Here is a 14,269-nt window from a genome sequence, read left to right as displayed (position 1 = left end):
GTGTTCCAGCGTGTGTTAGGTGTGGCTTTGGGGCTGAACTGAGCCGCTGATGTGACAGCACAGCCACAGGGGGTGACCCTGATCCCCGTGGGGTGTCCCTGGGGCTGGCACAACAAAGGACATTACAGCACGGAGAACCAAGAGACGTGGGTCATGGCCTAAAAGAACCCAGATGCTCAGTGCCATGGCACTAGAGACCGCAGCACCCCCGAGTCAATGAAGGATTTTCTCTCCCAGCTGTAGCCAAAACAGGGAGGTCTGAACACACTGCTAAACTCTGCAGGAAGTAGTCCAACACAGCATGACCACAGTCACAAATGTAAAGTCTGTCTGCAGTAATTAGGATTGTACTACATATGATTTATTAGACACTGTCTTGTAATCAAGACTAAAATAGCTGCCTACATTGTACTTACCAGTTTCTTAACTGCCTAAAAATAAAGCAACAAATGTAATGCAGTGCCAGACACGGAACCAATGTTGGAAATAATGTTAACCTACATGGAGCCTGCAAAGGTAACCACAGTGTGCCTGCTGGAAACCTTTAATCCAACCTGGAGTTAAACACTCAGTGACTCTGCAATTTTGGTTTGTATCTTCAAAAGAACCAGAGAAGCCACTTCTGTCTCTGTAGTCCAACTCTGTTTCACCACACAGTGAACAGAGTTCATTATCCATGGAACTGAACACTAAGTAATGAGTTAACAATAATTAAACTGAAAGAGACACAGATTAAAGGAATTTATTATTCCCTGATCTGCCAAGCAAATTGTTTAGATACCTGCAATCAATGAGTAATGATGAAATAGAACAAAACCCCAACAAACCAAAGAGCCAACAACAGGCTGGTAAAAATCTGTTCAGTAAGGCCCATGTATCTTCGTTAGGCTGATCAGCACAGCATTTTAATCAACAAAACCCCCTGTCTTTATGCATCACAAGATCAGAGGCAGAATGTGGCCCAAAATTGTGCCGTTGCTGTTTATTATTCATGTATCACAGGACTGATGAAGATTTATGGTCCCATTGTGCTTAGTACTGTACAGTGAAATTCAGAGAAATGGTGAGAATCAGTACTCCAAGACTTGATAATTCAAAGACAAATTACAAAAACAAGGTATTGTAATTTAAAGACAGTAATGAACAGATGGGGATTGGAGATACAGACAGATTAAGCAACTTGCCCAAGGTCATGCCAGACACATGTGCCAGAGCAGAAAATTTAACTGCTCTCTGGAGTACCAGCACAGGTTTTTACTCATGTAGGAGGATGCTGTTGCTCCTCTTTGATTTCACTAGATGTCATTTTTCATAAACTAATAAGTAAGTTCAAAAATTGCTAATGTTACATGGCAGTACTGGAAGGATTTTCTTTCATCCCTCCTCAGAAGAGCATCATTAACAAAAGTCCTCTTCCGTACACCTGGTCTGTGTATGGCACAATTACAGCATTTGCACAGAATCTCAGAAAAATTGAAGCCTACAGGTGCTCTGCAGCCATCTGTGCAAGCCCTCATTCAGAGCAGGACAAACTAGAGCAGATGCTCCAAGGCCTGGTCCTCTCAAACTCTCAGTATCTTCAAGGATGGAGATGGAAATCACAACACTTCTCTGGACTCTGGGCCGCTGTCCCATCACTCAGGTTGAAAAAGTCTTTCCATGTATGAAATGAGAATTTCCCCAGTTCCAGTTTGTGTCCATCAGCTCCTGATGGACCACACATAAAGTCCAGTTCTGTCTCCTCTCTTCTCACACACTGAGGAGCTGCAGGCAGGAGTGGTATCTCGTCTAGCCCTCCTTCTTCTGGCCTTCACTTGCTGAACGAGCCCAGCATTCAGGGCTGCCCCTCGGGCACACTGCAGCCTCACCAGCAGCTTGGTGGCTCCACTGCAGCTGCACCTTTCCTGGGCAGGTCCCCTGAAATGGGGCACCGTGCTCCAGATGCCACCCCACAGCCAAACACAAGACTGTAAGGCACTTCACAGCATTTTTTTTAAATGGATGCAAAAACCTAATTTTCTTCTATCAGTTATTGTACTTTTATGCATTCTACACTAGACAAACCCTGCAGCCTCCAGTTTACAGAACAACACAGGAACACTGGCTTTGCACACCACTTGTGGACATTGCTCTTCAGCCTCATTTCTCAGTAGCTCCCAGAGAAACCACTGCTCCCATAAAGAACCCTGGAAAGGGACATCTCACAAGTCTTTTTCTGTAGCTGGCAAAAAGGATAGCCAGGTCAGCCTGAGTGATGTAAAGTGCTCAAAATATATCAGTGACAGCAGGATAACACAAGACACCATGCTGCTGGACACACGTACATTTAGGAATTTCAGCCCTAAAACTTGTCACACGGTGTTTTGCTAACTGTGAAAAAATATTTAATATTACGACTGTGACAGGAGATCTCTTCAGTGCAACACAAACACTAGCATCAGTGTTACTAATTAAACCAAAACTCAAGCTCCCAGACAGCTGATCCAGGATAGTGGGAGAAGTGATACTGCATTTCAACACAGTGACTTTCTCTCCTGGTTTACAAGTAAAATGTGCCCCCTGTCAAAAGGTGTTTCCTCTCTGTTTATTTTAAGAATAAAGTCACAGCTCAAGCTTTGCTTATTTATATCTGCTGGTGCCTATGAAGATTTACCAACAAAAAATTCATTTTAATTAGTTCTGCAGAAGTGCTATCAACACTTGGTTTAGGTTTTCCTTGACTGTACTGCCCTAAGGAGCAGCATGATCAGTCCACTCAGCCATCCTGACATGAAAGGCTCAGCACAGAGACATGTGGGGCTGTGGTGATCCCACAGCTGAACAGTACAGGACATGTGCATATGGCAAAACAAGTTGTCCCTCAGTACAGAAGGGACAAACCAGCTGCGTGTCAGAGGTGAGCTCTGGTTGCCAAGGGCACTTTTATACCAGCTCTGAAAGCAGAGCAGTGGAGTCCCAGCTTTGGGATGAGCCATTCCTCCATTTATGGGCACAGGTAAAGCCACACCAAGCAAAGGTACGTGCTACATCAAAATGCAGGGATCACACCGTGCCCAAAGAGGACTTTGCCTGTGAGAGGTGTGCCTGTGGGCACAGGGCTCAGGGCCAGGTAACACTCACCTCTGAGGACAAGCTCAGCATGTGGCCACCACGCACCTGTGAAAGTTTGTGTTTTGGGCACAGAACAGAGCTGCCACAAATCACAGAATTGTTTTGGTTGGAAAGGACCTCTAAGGTCATTGAGCCCAGCCATTAACCCAGCACTGCCAAGCCCACCACTGGCAAAAGGCAAACTGGAACACTGCTTTGGCCTCCCCAGGCTCTTCCCAAGGTCTCCTGCCCACTAATCCCCAAGACACAAGCATCTGAGGCACTGCTACAACCCAGGGCCATGGCACAGGATGGGCCACAGCCCAGGGGAGCCTGCAGCTGAGTCCTGGGGATTCCTACCCACGGGTTCCCACTATTGTGCAGCCCTTCCTCAAATTCACAGCAGATGAGTCCCTCAGCTACGCTCTGGCCCTGAGAGCCGCTCTAATAAAAATACCAACCTCCTCCTCCCTCATCATGGAAGCCTCTCTGAGACCTCCCGCAAACGCAAGGGGAGAGACAGAGGGGTCCTTTTGCAGGGGGTGTTTGCTATTCTGTCACAAAGCCAAACAGATGTTTGTAAAAATCTAAACTGGTTCTCCAACTGTTTTAAACTCGTGCAGCTGTGCACAGCGAGCAACTGCAGCGGGGTGGAAGACCACTGCTCTGACATCCAGAGTCAGAGTTGAACAAACCAAACTTCCCGTGAGTTACTCATTCCAATTTAGTGTTTATGGCAGAGGAAACTGCTGAAACAAGGCGAGTGAAGCGGCTTTTCCAGCTCCACGGTGAAGATTTGCATCCAGATGGGGACTAGGAGGAGAGCTCCCTGGTGCCAGGCCCAGGCAGGAATTACAGCACCCGCTTTGCAGCTTATCTGGGGAGCAGCAGACGAGGCTCTGGGACAGCAGCCCTCACTCACACTCCAGTCTGTTGTGCTTGGCACTCGCTTCAGGATCAATTATACAACAAAATCGCCGCAAACTTCAGTGCGACGACATGAGCTGAGAGCAGAAGACACTGAAGGAGCCTCTTTGTAGCTGTGTTTTTAAAGATGCAAAATTAATGCTCATTTCTGGCAGTGCTTTTATTATGGTTTTATTTATAAACAAAAAATTACAACTATGAATCTCTAAAATATTTTAGAAATATGCCCATTCAACCAAATTATACAGGATGGTTTTACAATCCTATAAAATCCTAATTTTTTGCAAGCCAAAACTATTTGTCATAGAGTATTTGCATTTCAGTAATATAAAAGATTGACTGTCCACATAAGTACTACCACGTTGCTCCCCCAAACCACAGCAAAACTTCTGTTGTTGTTTTCTTCTCTTTTTTATCCTTCAGAAGAATGCATAGCAATTGGAAAACTGGTTTTACTCCTGTCGCTAGAACAGGAGTCTGTAACAGCTGGGTAATTCTGTATTTCTGATTCACGCTGCACTATACAGAAAAGCACATAAAATCAAATTAGTTTTATAATTTCTCTACAGGCAACACAGTTGTGATGAGTGTATTTTTTAAAGCTCAGAAGCAAGAGCATTGTGGAAAACTGTCGCAGCGCTCTGCTTATTTGAACTTTAAGAAAGAAAAGTTTTCCATATCTGAAGAATTCCAAGTAAAACAGGAACAGATTAGCGGGCAGAAGGGACTGACCAAGCTCACAGCCTTGTCACGTTCAGACAAGCATTTTAAGTGTCTGCAGTCTAGAGCTTCATTATTTTTTGCAAGAACAATCTGGCAACGGAGGAAACCCGATTCCCTGGGAATCAAATGTTACTTAAAGACAAGTTTCACCTGTCAGGGATAAAACATATCCTGAGCAACAAAGTGTCAGGGTAAACAGACAGCAGAATAGAGGGCGGTCTGTCCTTCACGGCTAACAGAGAACGGAGGAGATTTTCTGCTTTCCTTGAGTTATGAAATTTATCTCTTTTTTGTAACTTCGAGGGGAAATATTCTAATGCAATGGCAGCTACGGCAGTGTCGTGCAAAAAATCTGCAAAACACGGTGGAATACCCTTCAAGCAACTGCTATGAGGGATCCTGCAAGCTTTAGAGTCTGCCTTCCCTGGGTCTGTCCCCGTCACAGTGGGGCAGAGTTACCCTTACAGACATCAGGGAGATGCAGACAGCAAAACAAAAGTGTCACTTTTTCCCAGGTAAACTGAAAGGTGAAGAGGCTGCTGTGGACTGGCTCCAGACCACCACCAGTGCAGGTGGCGTGTCTGTCCCACATGCTGCCCACTCCAGCTCTCCTTCCTTCTCACAGCTGGGCCTGGGAGTCACTGCTTGGAGGAAAACTGAAAAAGAAGAGGCCCAACTCTGGCCTAACTTAGAGAGGTAGAAAAGAGTGATTTAGGATTGTCAGAAAGACTCAATCTGTGCAGCAAGTTCAGAAGGGGCAGACGAAAGCTGAGGAGAGCACTTGAGGTGACTTTCCTGCCACCCAACCAGAGGCAGCACGTCCAGCCCCTCTCTGAATGAACACTCAGCTGAGCAGAAGGAAAAGGCAAGAAGGTGACTCTAGGTCTGCTCCATGCCCTCTGCAGGGCAGGACATTGCAGGGACATGGGGACCCTCTACCTGTCCCCAGAGCAGGCTGAGCCCAGCGCTGCTGTTGTGGAACTGGATGTGCTTCCATCAGGGGACACCCCACCACTGCAGGACAGGACAGCTCGCTGAGGGCAGCCCTCTGCAGGGGCTTTTGTTACAGCTTCTCTGAGCCGGAGCAACAGGAGCACTCACCACCCTGGGAGCTGCTGGGGGAAAGCAACACTCCTGACTCTGCCCTGTCACAGAAGTCAGGCAGAGCCAGCTGAGGCAGCTGTGTGCCAGAGCAGCCCGCTGTTCTGACAGTATCCCCTCCCTGGGGCCACCTGCCTGCTGCATGAACACAGAAGCATCCCATGGGGCAAAGAAAGAAACCCAATATACAGAAACATGTAGCATTCAGCAGGGACCTGGGCAGCAAACAGAAATTAAAGCTGTTTTCCCTGAGGAAGCCAGTGGATTTCCACAGAATTGAGATGTCTGTTTCCCTGGTCTTGCCCTGAAATTCTCAGTTGAATGCTGGAAGCAAATACAAAAATTCTCCTTGCGCCAGTGACAGCTGTCAGTCACTCCCCCAACTACCCTGCTCCTCACGTCCACAGCCCCACAAGACAAGCAGGAGGAACCCACGAGCTGCTGCCATGAGACCAGAGCTGAGCACTGGCCCCAGCTCTCACACAGTGCTGAGACTGCTGCAGACAGCGGGGTCAGGATATTGCTCTCCGAGGCTGCAGCCATCCTTTTATCCTGCCTTCCTTCCCCTGCCGTACTGTGCCTAATGCAATGGGATGCTGCAATAAAAGCAGCTGATCCTCAGCCCCCCTCCGCAGCCCAGTGGGCACTGGCGGGTCAGGCACAGAGCCTGTGCTCAGCTGCTGCTCATGGGCAGGTGCTCCAGGGCCTCTGCTTCTTTGTTTCCAGTTATCGCTGTTGTGACCTACAAGGAAAAACCTCTGGCTTTAAACACACACTTTTGATAATGAAGTTACCAGCTCCCACCCTGTCTTTGGCTAAGCCCAAGCACACTTAATTACTGCAATCACCCAAAGGAATATCTCTCTCTGGTCCCCTCCATGTGAGACACTGTACTGAAAGCAATAGAACATTAAACCAACTGTTTTACAATCGCTGCCAAAAACCACACATCTCCTCTCCAGCCCATCCTGAGAGCCCAGACACGGAGTGACAAGTGTTCTTCAGTAAAACAGGGCACTTGCAAGGCAGGAGCAGGAAAAGGAGAGATGAGGTGAGCTCTGCAGTTTCACACAGTGGTGCTGGTGGGTGTCTCCAGCTAAACATCCACGCAAATTTTCTGGAAAAAGAAATAGCAGGCTTTTGCTTCACCAACAAAAGAAGCTGTTGAAAGAGGGGGGTTTTTTTCAGACACAGCTGATAAGGATAATTACGTGGTGGAGAGCTTAGTCATCCATCTCAGGGCGACAGAAAAGCAGATTCTCTTCCAACTAAGGCCGGCAGCAGAGCAGTGTCCGGAGGGCGGCAGGGACATCCATCCCCGGCCGGGAACGCCGCTAGAGGGCACCGCGTTATCCATGGATAAACCCCCGGCCCGCGTTATCCATGGATAACTGCCCGGCCCCGCGTTATCCATGGATAAACCCCCGGGACCTGCGTTATCTATGGATAGACCCCCGGGACCCGCGTTATCCATGGATAAACCCCCGGGACCCGCGTTATCCATGGATAGACCCTCGGCCCCGCGTTATCCATGGATAGACCCCCGGGACCCGCGTTATCCATGGATAGACCCCCGGCCCGCGTTATCCATGGATAGACCCCCGGCCCGCGTTATCCATGGATAAACCCCCGGGACCCGCGTTATCCATGGATAGACCCCCGGGACCCGCGTTATCCATGGATAGACCCCCGGGACCCGCGTTATCCATGGATAGACCCCCGGGACCCGCGTTATCCATGGATAGACCCCCGGGACCCACGTTATCCATGGATAAACCCCCGGGACCCGCGTTATCCATGGATAGACCCCCGGCCCCGCGTTATCCATGGATAAACCCCCGGGACCTGCGTTATCTATGGATAAACCCCCGGCCCCGCGTTATCCATGGATAAATGCCCGCCCCGCGTTATCCATGGATAGACCCCCGGCCCCGCGTTATCCATGGATAGACCCCCGGCCCGCGTTATCCATGGATAAACCCCCGGGACCCGCGTTATCCATGGATAAACCCCCGGGACCCGCGTTATCCATGGATAAACCCCCGGCCCGCGTTATCCATGGATAACTGCCCAGCCCCGCGTTATCCATGGATAAACCCCCGGCCCGCGTTATCCATGGATAACTGCCCAGCCCCGCGTTATCCATGGATAGACCCCCCGCCCCGCGTTATCCATGGATAAATCCCCGGCCCGGAGCGCTCCGGCCGGGCGCGCACACCGCCGGGTACCGTTCATCGCCCCCCCGACATCCCCACCCAAACACCCACCACATGGAGGAAAAGGCACAAGGGCCTGTGCTTCGCCCCGTCAGAAATCGCCCTCTAAAGCAGCAAAGGCCACGCTGATCTGCCCCAAACTAATTCAGCTCATTAACGGGATGCTGCTGTGTCCTCCGTGGAGTGATGTGGAGAAATCCCTCTGCCCTGAGGAAACACAACCCGAATGGAATGACCACCTCAAAAAGTGCTGGATCAACAGAGCGCTCCCTTTAGTCACGGGTACGGATCTTTCCTGGGGAATGGAGGAGCCCCAGATTTTATGTTTCAAACCACAGATGCTCGTCCCACTTTGGAAGTGCCAGCAGCTGAAATACTGTCCAAGATGGGATTTCATTACCCCCTTCCAAGAGCCTGATCAAGTCCCAGCTGGTTGCCAGACCTGTTCTCTGCTTAGACAACACTTCTCTAAAAGGCTCAAACACATACACTTGACAATGTTTTCATCATAAGACCTAATTACACAGCTTAAAATGACTAAAAGGTTAAAAAAATTGTTCTGATTCCTTTCAGCTGGGGAGCCAGGGAAGGATCTGCGTGGGATGTGCAGCTGCATGGGCAGCCTGGCAAAGTCCAGCTGGCTTTTTTCTGTACCCTCCTCTTCTTCAGCTGCCCTGGACCCACTGCCCATGTCAACAAGAGTGCCCTAACAGCAAGCCATGTCTAGGATTAGTCCCAGGAATAAACAAAGCAAAGCAGAAGTCTGAACCAAACAGAGAACAAGGGCCAAGACATTCACATCAAATCACAACTCTCAGGTTGTCTCCAGCAGGTGAGGGAACTACCTCTGCTCGAGACACTGGGGAGCAGTCACCCATCCAACATCCCCCACCCAACCCCAAGACACTCCTGTAAGTCAGAGAAAGCTGGATATCCCCCCAAAAGGCCAATATTTTGTGGCGTGGGCTCACTCTCTTCTATCACAAGCCACAGGGTGAGCCTAAGACAACCAGTCCCTAACACAGGCACAAAGAGCACCCCTAGAGCAAGGTATGTGTCCCCTTCTGTCACCAGAGCAGGGGACCCACAGTGGGGTGATGGTGCCTGGGCAGCAAGAACATGAGACAGCAGAAACAGCTGATGCCTCCAGAAGACTCAGGAGGAGACGGAAAAACTGGAAGTTCTCAAACTGGTTACCCGTATTTTGTAGCCATCAGAGAAGGGGGGTGTGGGTCATCCAGAAGAGAAGTGGGAACACTCTCCAATGTGCAGGAAAGCTGTGATCAAGTTAGTAGTACATCTCATGGCGGCAACTGGTGCAACTTTCCCAACCTCAAGGAGCAGGGGGCTTTTCTCCCAACCATAGAAACTTTCTTGTCGGAGTGTAGGAGATCTTCACCCGAGACTCTGGGTGCATGGCTGTCTGTCAGGATTGCTAACATGAGCAGACACCACTTTCATGTTTGGGAATTCTGCCATTGACTTCAAAGTACTGAGATATAACACCTTGTGTATTCCCTAAACACACTTAATAACAGCACCTGACACATTTAAAGTGCTTAGACATGTTAAAGGCATTGTACAACATTAGCAAAAAACCAGGAAACCCTGTCTAGGTGGTTCGTGAGAAATCTGGTAAGCCAAGAGTCTATCCCTGCATCAGATGCTTATCTATTAGCCAGCTAATAATTGTGTGACTGCTTCTCCAACTGATCCCTGCAGCCACAAGCAGGGACTACCTTCTGGTGAGCTGTGGAGACACTAGATTATTCATAATCCTCTTAAATCATAACTAAGAATGCAGATTAGAAGGTGTAAAGCGTGCAGTAAGTGTTCTAAACCCAACACAAACACAGCCAATCTCAGTCTGAGTCAGAGCTGGGAGCTCACTGAACTCCTTCTGCAGGGCAGCTCTGGGGTGCAGGCAGTGCTGGTTTGGCTCCTGGGGCTGGGCTGCTGTGACACCAACACACACCAGGCAGTGCCTGGAGCCAGGTGAAGGCAGACAGGAGCAAGGTCACCTGAGCACGGCAGCACCACTCAGGGGACAAGGGCTAAGAAATTAATGTTCCCCTTTGCTTCAGGGCAAGCAATGGAGAGAAGGAACAGCAAGGTCTTCTTGGAGAGGGACAAAGGGAAGGGCTTTTGTCTCCAGACAGCTCAGAAATAAAATAAAATCACGGTTCATGGGGCAGCTCTCAAAACATACAGAAGGCTGCCATCAGGAAACCTCAGCACATGTCCAGCTGGAGACAACACTGAACCTGCTTCATCAACATCTCTTAACTTATCCAAAAGTTGCCCAACCACAGAATCACCAAAGCTGGAAGAACCCTTCAATATCATCTCATCCAGTCCTCGACCCAACACCACCTTTATCCACAACAACCCTTTATCCACATCTGAGCGACTCCACCACCTCATTCTCATGCCTGGACCCTAATGCCACCCTTTCAGTGAACATTTTTTCTAATATCTCACCTGAACTTGCCCTGGCACATCCATTTCCTGTCCTTTCACTTGACACATGGCAGAAGACACCTGCCCCTCCTCAGCTGTGTGCCCGTGGATGCATCCACAGGTGCCAGTGGTGTAACCTGACCAGGCTCCATGCAGGTGACAACCCCCATGGTCAGCAAGCTGAACTGCTGCCACTGAGACCAGCCTGAAGCAACGAGCTGATGTGGAATTATAAAGTGCATGATCCAGTACTTGGTATGTGTGGCAAGGAGGGTCTCAAGACTCCTTTTCTTGGGGACTGCAAAACTGGCACCAACCTTGGCACTAACCTACACAGCTGCCCAAAAGCATAGAGGATACACAACCCTGTGCTGTATCAGGACGTTTCTAAGGTTCTGTCTACGCTCACTGATGTTTTAACTGCACTGGGCAATTAATACAGCGACACAAAAATGCGTTCCTGGACACGCATCAGTCAGGAGCTAATTACCAATGAAAATCATCAAGTCTGGCAGATGTTTTAAACACTGGGCTAATGGTAGCAGCAGCACGTTTGTGTGTGGGACCTTCTTCCTCCAAGCACTTCTTTGAATTACTTTCCATGGGGTATTCCTCAAGTTTTCATGGCATTTATCTGGAGTTTCCCTGACTACAGTAACAGCCAGTGGTGCTCGGTTCCATAGCACAATTGTAACTTCTGTGGCTGGAGCCCGCCAGCCAGCCAGCCTGTACGCTCATAGCAACACACAGCAGGGAACAGAACTCCTAGAGCCTGGAAATCCGTGTCCTGACACTTGTGGAAACTCAAGAGTTTGCAGGTACAGGATGTTTCACTGGCTGCTAACCTGGGATATGTGATACCGTGAAGCTGCTGCGAGCGCCAGTGACTGAGTGCCCGTAGTACTACCCTGTGTGCAGGGCTGCAGCCACCTCCACCAGTGTTTGTAAACAGCCTTCCAAGAACTTCCCACTCCAAACACGACAGCTCATGAATTCACGTCGGCAATAATGAGATGCAAATTTATAAAAAGCCGCTTTCTTGCTCAACGGAAGTGCTTATTCTATTAATGGTGATGTTCAAATGATTCTGAAACTCCCCACTGCTTAACTTCGAGGACTGTCCGTTTTACTTTGGAAATTTACTCTCAGTTGTAACTTGACAAAGAAGGTACTAATTTAATCACATTTATGAGGCATGTGCACGGTTCAGCCTTCTCCATTCATTGGTCAGACAACAAATTGGCTTCTCTGAAAAATTACCTGATGAAATATTCAAGATAAGGCATTGTGTAGCTTCGATGAGCACTACAAAGTGCAGTTTTCCTGGGGTGTCCCTGTAGGTTGGCTCTGGCACGTACGCCTGCATGCTTTATGCTTTGTCTGAAGGAGGGAGCTCCCACAAGTGAGGAGAAGGCTCCTGGATATGGGTCACTAGTTGGTGTATCAAAACTTTGAAGAGAATCTTAAAAAACCCTACAATGCATCAGCATATTTTCCCCAAGCCTTCAGAGGAAAAAAAAAAAAAACAAAACCAAAAACAAACCCAAACCCAACACAAATCGGACCCCGAATATTCTCTGCTATTTCAGTTGTTTCTACAAAGAGGAGGAAATCAACCAAGAATTATCCAAAGCCAGAATGAAGGCAGGAGGACACACTCTAATGTAGGTTGCACGGGTTTCCTCTGCACTTCATGTTTGACACGGTCCTTTTACTCCTGCTTCATTTTTAGTAAGTGGCAAATACCATTTACACGTTTGCTTCCCGTCTAGAAGAAGATTTAAATAAATCAAATTCCTCTCTCACAACCTTGTGGCATTTTCCCGCTCCGACACCAAAACCCATTGCACTCCGATCATTCTGCTGCCTGAATCGAAGCCCCGAAACCCGTTTCACTTGTACTCAGAGCAGAAGCAACGAGACAATGAGAAAAAAGAATCACCGCCGAACACTCGGTGCGACCACCCCCCTCTCACAGCTCCGCTCGCATCGGCTCCGCCGGGGAGACCCTCTGCAGGCCGGGCAGCGCTCGGCTCCCGGGGAAAGGGAAACCTCTCCGCTCCGACTTCTCGCCGCCCACGGCCCGAGACAAACTCCGGCGTGGGGCGGCCAGCGCTCCCCCGGCCCGCGGCTCCCGAGCCGTGCGCGGGCATCCCCCGGCCGGCGGCGGCCCCGGGGCTGCCCGACCCCCGCGGGACTCACCGGAGATCTCGGCCTGGGGCACGCCGCTGAGGCTGAAGCCCTTGGCTCCATACAGCTGCCGGACCTCGGCGCAGCTCCTCGCCTTGCTGCCGCTGTCACCGCGAGCCGGGGCGGAGGCGACACACAGCAGCCAAAATCCCCACGGGAAGACACGCATCCTTCTCCGCTGGCCCCGCCACCTGCCGTGCGAAGGGCAAAGCCAAGGTCCCGCGGCGCGGGGAGCGGCCCCTCGGCGGGCAGCCCCGGCGGGACGGGCGGGCGAGCCCCGGCTGCCCGCGGCGTGCGGAGAAGGCGCCGCCGACTTCAGCCTCCGGACGCCGCCGCGGCTCGGCCGAGGAGGGCAGGGCAGAGATCCAAGTTCGGCCGCGCCGCTTCAAAGCCCCGGAGCGTGAGCGCGCTGAGGGCTTTTGTTCTTAGCGCGGCCGCATCCCCGGGCAGTCCCGCCGCGATGCTGCCGGCTGCGGCGCCGCCGGGCCGGGCGGAGCGCGGCGGGGCGGGGCGCGGGGCGGGCTGCGGGGCTGCTCCCGCGGCGGGGCCGGGCCGGGCCGGGCTGGGCTGTGCCGGCACCGCTCCACCTGCGCGCCGAGCGGCGGCGGGGCGGCTCCGGGGCGGGCAGGGCTTCCCCCGCCGGACGTGGCATCACGGGGCCCGCGCCAATCCCGCGGCGGGCGCAGCCCCCGCCCCGCCCCGCGCCCCCGCCGCGGGCGCTGCTCAGCGCCCGGAGCCGCCGGAGCATCCCCGGGCTCCATCCCCGGGCTCCATCCCCGGGGGTCCGTCCCCGGGGGTCCATCCCCGGGACTCCATCCCCGAGGGTCCATCCCGGGGGTCCATTCCCGGGGCTCCATCCCCGGGACTCCATCCCCGGGCTCCATTCCCGGGGCTCCATCCCGGGGGTCCATCCCCGGGCGGAGAGGCTCGGACAGGCTCGGGGCCCGCACGCCGTCCTGCGGCAAGGACGCGGGGGCGAGGCGCGGCGAGCCCTCCTTTGTCTGCGGCGTGCCCCGGGGCTTGAGCCGAGGAGCCGGAGTTCCCCCGGCGGGGCGGGAAAAGGGCAGAGCACAAGACTTCAATGGTGCCACGCTTAGAGCGGCGAGGAGAAAGGCGTTCAGCTGAGAGCCGGAGAGTCCCGGCAAGGTCCTGGGGAGGCTGAGTGCCCCTTCAAGAGCAGACGTGGGAAGAGAGGCAATTCTCTACGACAGATTCTCAGCTTTGGAGTTTACTTCGTACAGCAGCCTGCCAGCTCCTGAAGCTGGTGCTCTGCAGCTCTGCCAGCCGCGTTTTGAGCTGCTTCCCACAGAACTGAAGCATATGTGTGCTTCCCCAAATGAGCTTGCAGGCTTTTGGCCAGCATCTAACTTGCTCCGGACAGACAGAAGACCCAGCGATGACTCCTTTGGAGAGCAGTTGTTCTCTATGAAAAACGGGGAGGGAATCTGCCCGTGCCTCAGCTGGAGCATTTGCGTGGCCTTAAACCTTACCAGACAGCAGAAACCCCACACATAATTACCATCACTGCGCCCCACCAAAACGTAGCAAAATTTATCAGAGAT

At 51.6% G+C, this 14,269-nt stretch overlaps 1 protein-coding gene across 1 annotated transcript in view; it reads right to left on the bottom strand.

The window, feature by feature from the left end:
- GPC1 (glypican 1) overlaps positions 1 to 12,923 on the bottom strand; it is a 197,316-nt gene extending 184,393 nt beyond the window's left edge. The window contains exon 1 of the mRNA XM_066326036.1: positions 12,720 to 12,923. Coding sequence (XP_066182133.1) covers positions 12,720 to 12,876 — 157 coding nt within the window. The 5' untranslated portion in view covers positions 12,877 to 12,923. The remainder of the gene's footprint in view (positions 1 to 12,719) is intronic.
- Positions 12,924 to 14,269: the final 1,346 nt, after the last annotated feature.

This window comes from Sylvia atricapilla, chromosome 10, assembly GCF_009819655.1.
Source record: "Sylvia atricapilla isolate bSylAtr1 chromosome 10, bSylAtr1.pri, whole genome shotgun sequence".
NCBI classification, from domain to species: domain Eukaryota; kingdom Metazoa; phylum Chordata; class Aves; order Passeriformes; family Sylviidae; genus Sylvia; species Sylvia atricapilla.
Note: the sequence above shows the minus strand (reverse complement) of the source record. Positions and strands in the feature narration are given on the sequence as shown.